The sequence below is a fragment of the Ursus maritimus genome, unplaced genomic scaffold (genome assembly GCF_017311325.1).
Source record: "Ursus maritimus isolate PB19 unplaced genomic scaffold, ASM1731132v1 scaffold_10, whole genome shotgun sequence".
NCBI classification, from domain to species: Eukaryota; Metazoa; Chordata; class Mammalia; order Carnivora; family Ursidae; genus Ursus; species Ursus maritimus.
In genome coordinates, this window is record NW_024423344.1 from 64,268,447 (window position 1) to 64,275,690 (window position 7,244).

At 53.9% G+C, this 7,244-nt stretch overlaps 1 protein-coding gene across 2 annotated transcripts; it reads right to left on the reverse strand.

The window, feature by feature from the left end:
- Positions 1-3,958: 3,958 nt before the first annotated feature.
- On the reverse strand, positions 3,959-4,789 carry SOX21 (SRY-box transcription factor 21). 2 transcript variants are annotated; one of them, XM_040620765.1, is made up of 2 exons: positions 4,353-4,789; positions 3,959-4,286 (listed from the first exon to the last, which is right to left on the reverse strand). In XM_040620765.1, exons 1-2 carry the CDS (start codon positions 4,787-4,789, stop codon positions 3,959-3,961), a joined length of 765 nt encoding a protein of 254 aa, XP_040476699.1. The 2 variants fall into 2 exon arrangements, with proteins under 2 accessions (XP_040476699.1, XP_040476695.1); XM_040620761.1 differs by having other exon boundaries at positions 3,959-4,789.
- Positions 4,790-7,244: the final 2,455 nt, after the last annotated feature.

Below are 7,244 nucleotides of genomic sequence, written 5' to 3' on the forward strand. Positions count from 1 at the left end.
GGGGGGGGGTGGAAAAAAAAAAGCTCTTTCACGATTTCCCCCCCTTTTCCCCCTGCAAGAGAGAAAAAAGAAATGGGGGGGATTGTCAGTGAATTAATAATATCAGTCTTTTAAAAGAAGAGGGCTGACCTTTGAGATGCACTGGGCTGAGGGAGAAAGAACGGGGGAGAGATTAATAAAGTTTGGACGGCGCTCTCTCTGCCTCCGCTGGGCTGTGGGCGCAAGAAAGACACCGACACTGGGGGCGGGCGAGTTGCGGGGAACTTCCCTCGCCCGCAGGGGGCGGCGGCGGCGGCGGCGGCGGGGAGCGCCCGCGCCGAGCCGCGCTCTGATTGGCTGGCGCGCGGGTCCCTATCTGCTCCGGGAACGCGGTCGGATCTTCTCTCCATCTTCTGCGCCCCTCGCGGAGGCCGCCTGGAGTCGGGGGATGAGAGGGAGACCGGCACCGTTTTGTTCTTGTTTCTTGCGGTGGTTGGGGGGGGGGGAAGAGGGGAAGGAAATTGTCCAAAGAAGTGACAATAGCGGCCAGCTCCACTGCTTCCCGGAAGCCATCTCGCGCGCGGCAGCGTCCCCCAGCTCCGGTTCTCCTTGCTCAGACACAGTAAATTCCACCTGTTTGCGCGAAGCCCGAAGGCGACACACCTGGCCCTTCAGATGTGAGGCTTGTTTAAAGCCTTTGGGCAACCGTGACTACCTAAAAAATGTCGTCGTGGCTTTTTCAAACCTTAAAAAGGAAGGAAAATATAAGAAGGGAGAGAGGGAGGGAGGAGAGAAGAAAGAGAGATGGATAAAGACAGACAGATAGCTCTCAAGCCCGCATCAGCTCTTTCCAGCTCCGCATTTGTGAGCCACTTTCAGACTTCTACACACACACCTAGCCCCTGCTCCACGCTCTTGCCCTGGAGTCGCTCCCACTTACTTCTGCACAGTCTAACTTGCAGGGAGGCTTTCTCCAGACGCAACTTGTTGGCAAGAACACTGGAATCGAAGGGTGATAAACTGGTCACCCCGTGGTGTCTGTGGACAGACTCAAACAACCAAACAGCCGCACAATCTGTTGGCGATGCCACCCTGTGTGAGCATCCCCGGCAGCTTCCCCCCTCCCCTTACTCATCTTTCTAGTCCTCTTCTTATTCATCAACACTCCGGAGCGTTGCTCCCAGGAAGCGCGATCTTTGGGGAAAAGGGAGGGGGTGGGAGGGGGCGGGGAATCGTCGGGCCGGTGGGGCCGAGCTGGAAGGCTCAGGGAGGTAACTAAGATTTAGGGCTGGGGTGATTTCCAGCAAGCCGCAGGAAGTTCCGTGTTGAGAAGTGATGGGCTGCTACAAAAGGGAAAGACGAAGCCTTGAAAGGATTTAATTAACCGTGTCAGGGATAATTACCCCTGGACAGTCCAAATTAGTTTTGCATAATCGCTCAGAACCATATGAATTAACTTATAATATTGCAAAGAGCTCAGGGAATAACAGGAGAGGGATCGTTTTAATTAGTGAATCAGGGTCAAACCAGCAGAGCCTATTTCTCACATTTCCAAAACTTTTCATGGTTTTTAAAATATTATTCCGTTGGGGGGAAACAATGACTTTAAAGAGTTGGGTCGCTTATAAAGACGTGCAGCTCCCAGAGATGGTCTCTGTCAATGGGGAAACTAGTTTAGGACTAGTTGAATCCTGTATCTTGAGAATTTCTATCTCGGTGGGTGGAAAATCAAGATCTTCCTATGGTTAATTTTTTTTTTCTCTGATAGTCTTCCTGGTGCCCTGTAATTTCCTTTCTAAAATGAAAATCCTTTATGTGAAAACTTGTCTAGCCCTGGAAATTCAACCCTCTCCTGCAGAATTTGTAATACTTATATTTTAATGCTGTTTAGTATGACAGAATAAAGCCTTAAAGAGGCCAAAAGTTGTACATGGCCGTTAGCAGTGATTAGCCTTCCAAATAAAATCTTAAGGTGTAAACAGGGAATATGCCAAAGATACGTGAACAAATTACACTGACTTAAGTGGTGGGGCTCTCCCACTAACAAGATAAAGTGGTCAGGCAACTTTCCTCTCTTAAAATGTTACTGGAAACTAGTGAAATGCTTTGAACGGTCTGGATGTTTTCAATGGGCTCTGTTCTACTGGCTCATGAATGCCTTTTTTTTTTTTCCCAAGATAATACAACTACTTGGGTTTTTTTTTTTTTATCTTCTTTCCTATTCACGATTAAAAATGTGATAAATCAGGTTTTTGGCTCTGAATAACAATGGCTTGATTTAGATTTCCTAGTAAATCTATTCAAAAGTGAAACAAAGACTGCCTTTGGAGGATACCTTACACTTCACCTGGACCAGGCACGTAAGGGCAATTCAGATAAAAATCTTGTTAGGAACTCAACAAGAAATAGAGGATTTTCTCTTTTCCCTGGTTCAGGCTTTATTTAAACTCTTTGTTCAAAAAAAATGAACAGAGTGATAGTCGGATTCTAATTTACAGATATAGTTTAGACGTCTAATATTAAATTAGAAGATCACACAAGAAAACCATTTACACATAAAGGTTAAAACCAATACTTAAACTTTTTAAAACTTTATATTACATAAAGTCAAAATGAAACTAAATACATGTTAGCCAACTTCATTCACAAACATTAGTCAAAATATATACATTTAAAAAGAAACAAAAAGCTATAATTGAGGTTCTTTTCTCTAAAATGTGTTTTATCATAATTTGCAAATGAATTGCAGGTAATCTAAAAAATAAGCTAATTAGGGAGGGAACTCCAAAACACATTTAAGCGGTTCAAGTTGGTGAAGAAATGCTAGCTGAAAATCAGAGACATCTGTCAAACAATTCTGTTTTTTTTTTCAGTTTTGCTAAATAATAAATATATCATTACCACTCAGACGAAAAAGTCTGATTTAATCTTAGATAAAATTGCGATTCTGAAATAGTCCCGCAATTTTTAAAAGTTAACTTTGACATTTGCTCAAAATGCTTTAGAGTCTAAAACCGACTCAAATTTAGGGCAACGCAAATAACACATTTTCAGACTCCATGTTTTCACGGACATATACACATTTACAATCTTAAGGTGAACTCAGCCATAGGGGAAAATAAGAACAGTGCCTTTTATCTTCCTGTAAACTGTGTCAGAAATCCAAGCAAGTGGACTCAGGGAGACTTATCAGTTGTTTTTTTTTTAAGGGATAAAATCCAATTGACAACTTTCCATCTCGCACAGATTTCTTGTTTGCATTCCTTGCTCTTAAGAGCTCTTGCTCTCATTTGCATATGACGTGATAAACAAAAGAAAGCGTGATCATCTCACATACAAAAGGCCAGATTCGAGCCGGTCTCTGGTCAAGAATGGATCCGGTCTGTGAGTTCTGCTTGAGAGAACAGAGTCAAATTGCAAAGTCAAATAGTACAAATAGGGAGCAAGGCCGCTCAGAGCCATCTCGCTCTGAGAAACTAATGACACAGATCAGCTTTTCCCTTGTGCCAGCCATTTCAGACCTAACACTTGAACAGAGTGCATGCGACACAGACCAGGAGGGAAAAAAAAAAGGTAATGAGAAACAAAAACAAAACCGACAATTAACTTCCAACAAACAAAACTGGAAAGCCCAACATGTCAAAAAGTTACTCCTCCACCTCTGTGGGCAAAACGCAACAGGTTCCGAAGTGCAAAGCAAACATCAACTGCTGTCGGATAGAACCGCCCTCCTTAAAGTGGGCTGCCGAAGTGCGGGTCTGAAATGATCTGTGAATTCACACGCACACTCGCCCGAGCACTCGCGCGCTCTGCCACTCGCTCCCCGACTGTCATCTCTGCCTCCGCCTGCACCTATACATCCTATGTACATACAAACCGGGGCCCCCGTCGCGGGAGGGCGCACGGGGAGGCCGCGGAGCTCGTACCTATACATATGTACACGTGTGCACACCGTTCCTCGCGAGGCGGCCCCGCGGGGTCATAGCGCGGCGGCGTAGGCCGCGGGGTAGGGGTCCAGCTGAGGCTTGCCCATGCCCGGCAGCAGGATGTAGGCGAGCGGCGGCTGCAGCCCCGGGCTGGGCCACGCGCTGCAGTTGCACGGGATCATGTAGCCCGGGTTGCCCGGGCTGGGGTGCGAGTGCGTGTGCCCCCCGGCGGCCGCGGCCGCCGCTGCAGCCGCCGCTGCCGCGCCATGGAAGGCGCCGGCGCCCGCGGTCGGGTAGCCCAGCGACGACGCGTACGGCAGGCCGGACGACGACGACGAGATCTCTGCCATCTTGGAGCCCAAGTCGAGTAGCGAGTAGGGACTACCGGCGGCGGCGGCGGCAGCGGCGGCGGCGGCAGCGGCGGCCGACTGCGGGAAAAAGACGCGCGCGGCGGCGGCGGCAGCGGCGGCGGCCGCCTTTTCGGGATTGGCGAGCAGCGATTCGGGCACCAGGCCGCCGCCCGCGCCCGCGTGCAGCCCGGCGCCCGCCTTGAGCGCCGGGTGCTCGGCGTCGGCCACGCCGCCCAGGCCGTAGGGCACCGGGAAGGCGAACTTGTCCTTCTTGAGCAGCGTCTTGGGCTTGCGCCGCGGTCGGTACTTGTAGTCGGGGTGCTCCTTCATGTGCATGGCGCGCAGGCGCTTCGCCTCGTCGATGAACGGCCGCTTCTCCGACTCGGTGAGAAGCTTCCACTCGGCGCCCAGGCGCTTGCTGATCTCCGAGTTGTGCATCTTGGGGTTTTCCTGGGCCATCTTGCGCCGCTGAGCCCGCGACCACACCATGAAGGCGTTCATGGGCCGCTTGACGTGGTCCACCGGCTTGGACATGCTCTCGCCGTGCCGCGGCTGCAGCCCGCCGCCGCCACCGCCCGGGCCGTCGCCCTCCGCCCGGAGGAAATCAATGTTGGCTGTCCGCGGGGACCCGTTCGGCCTGCCCGCGCTCGCCGGCCCCACTTCGCGCCCGGCGTCGCTCCCGCCCGGGAAGAGGGGGCTGGGGACTGAGCCCAGGGCCGCGCCACGCCCCGGGCCTCCCTGGTCTCTCCCGCCGAGCGCTAGGGAAAATCCTCTCCGGGGCACAGGTACTTCTCGGCGGTGCTCCCACCCCACGGTGGCAGTTTTGCCCTTTGCTTTCTTTTTGTCCTTCCTCTCCGGTTGTGTTTGCTCGCGAACTCCCCGCAGGTAGTCGCTGCCCCGCAGAACTCCCCTCCTCCTCGGTCTTTTCTCTCTTAAATGCAGAGCAGCTCGGAAAGTTGCGTCGCGAAGACCCCACCAAGTTGTTGAGCCGAGGAGCCGGCCGCCGCGTGCTGCCAAGTGCCAGAGGGGGCCCTCGGCGGCTGGAGTGTTTGGGTTCTCCTCGGTGACTTTCTCATTTGACAGTAGCAGATGGGGGTGGGGAAGGAGGGGAGGTGGCCCAGGAGGAGGAAGAGGAGGGGGGGCGGAGGAGGGTCCGGGCGCAGCAAGGGAACGGAGGGCGCAGCAATGGATATAAATACAAATACAGCAGCACCAGCCCGTCTTCCTGACTCGTGGCAGGGCTCGCTGGTGGGAATCTCCCCCACCCCCGATCGGCTGGGGGTTTTGGGGGGGAGATGTCGGCCGCCCCAGCACCTGCCTCGCGGGTCTTCCTCTTCGGCTGCAGGTCCGGGAAGGAGGCTGGAGGCTTGAGCAAGCCTGGGGTCGCTGGGCCTCAGGGGAAATCCTTCCGGCTCGCCGACGCGCCGTGTCCCGTAGTCCCCCGGGCCATGCCGGCTCCGCTTGCTCTGAGCTCCTCCGGGGGCACCGGCCGACTCGGGTTTCCGGAGCGCTCCGGGCGCGGAGGGCGGCGCTGCCGCGGGGCGGCGCGGCGGGCCGGATACCAGCCGCGTCCCCTCCTGGCTCCTCTCGGCCGCCGCCCGGCACTTGCAACTAACTTCGCCCAAGTTTCCTGCGCCGGCGCCGCCGCGCCCCTCTCGGCGCGCTCGCCTCGGTGCGTGCGCCCGCGTGTGCGCCGCGCCCCGGTTCCCTCTCTACCGGCTTCTCGGGCCAGAGCCTAGCCGGCGCCGGGCGGAGGTGCTGGAGGAGGGAATTTAAGGAAAACGCGCCATCACCTCTATTCGCAGGTCCGCGCTGGGGCTGCTCCCGCTTCCCCCACGCCCGTAGCACAGTGGGCCCCTTCCTGGCCCAGGCCGCCACTCCGCCGCTCCCGAGGGGGCAAGAGCCTTGTGCACGGGCTCAGGTGAGTGTGGCTACCTGCGTGTGCACGCGCCCGGAGCTGGCGCTGGGTGTGCATGTCCAGCCGCGACTGAGTGTGTGTATATCTGGGGGCATGCGGAGGAGGTGGGGCCCAAGACACCAGGAGGGAGGAGGGACCAGCGGAGCCTCCTCCCGCTCCCACACCCCCAGGACCGCGAATTAAACTGGATCCCCTCCGCCCCCTCCATACTCCTCCTCCCACCCCTTTTCACTGGAGAGCAGGTTGAGGCGAGCGGAGAGCTAGGAGCGCGCCGCGGAGTCTGCGCACTGTTTGGTGTTGGCAACCCCTGGTGTCATCCCGGCTACTCTGGCACCCGTCGCGGCTCTGGGATCCTCTGCCCGGAGGAAGGAGGCGTACAGGAGGAGGAGAGCTTCTCCAACTACGGCAGAAGAGGGGACGCACTCTAGAAAATGTTGGAGACTTTTCCTAGGAAGAATGCTCATTTTCCTTGGAGGTCCAGATGTTACTCGCAACAGATGCTGCCCGCATTTTCTTGCGCTGGTGATGCACGCAGTCAGAGGTAGTGAAGTGAAACATACTGAGGAGGAACTGAGCGTGCTCTTGGCAACCCTTTCGGAAAGGAGCTCGCCCAGGCTGAGAATAGGCATCCTTGGCTGACTGTTCAGCTCTTTGAAAAATCTGGGTGTTTTGTTTTGTTTCTATTCTGGTCGACAGAGCCATCTTTATGCTGATCTCTTCAAGGTACAGTTAACTTAACACTATCTCACTTAAATGCACAGCTAGGGCGAAGGTGTTCACAATCAGTGTCAACCGTCGCTCTGAAAGAACAAAGTAAAACATACCAGTCACTCTGTACTGAAATAGCTTTATGCTGTTAAGCTCAGTTTTCTTTAGAAAGAGCAGTTTTTTCCTTATAATTGACATGATGCAAAAACAGCATGATTTTGTTTGCATATTTTTGTCCCTTGGTATGCTGCAACACACTCATTGCATGATCAGTCTGGAGGTTTTGTTCACAAGTTGGCCTGTCCTTCAAGGAGAACTTGCTTGCCTTCTTTCTTTGGCAGTTAGGATTCGACCTAGCCATGT

Bases quoted from the DNA above. Each gene is read 5' to 3' on its own strand.
- SOX21 (XM_040620761.1), bottom strand. From the start codon at position 4,789: ATGTCCAAGCCGGTGGACCACGTCAAGCGGCCCATGAACGCCTTCATG.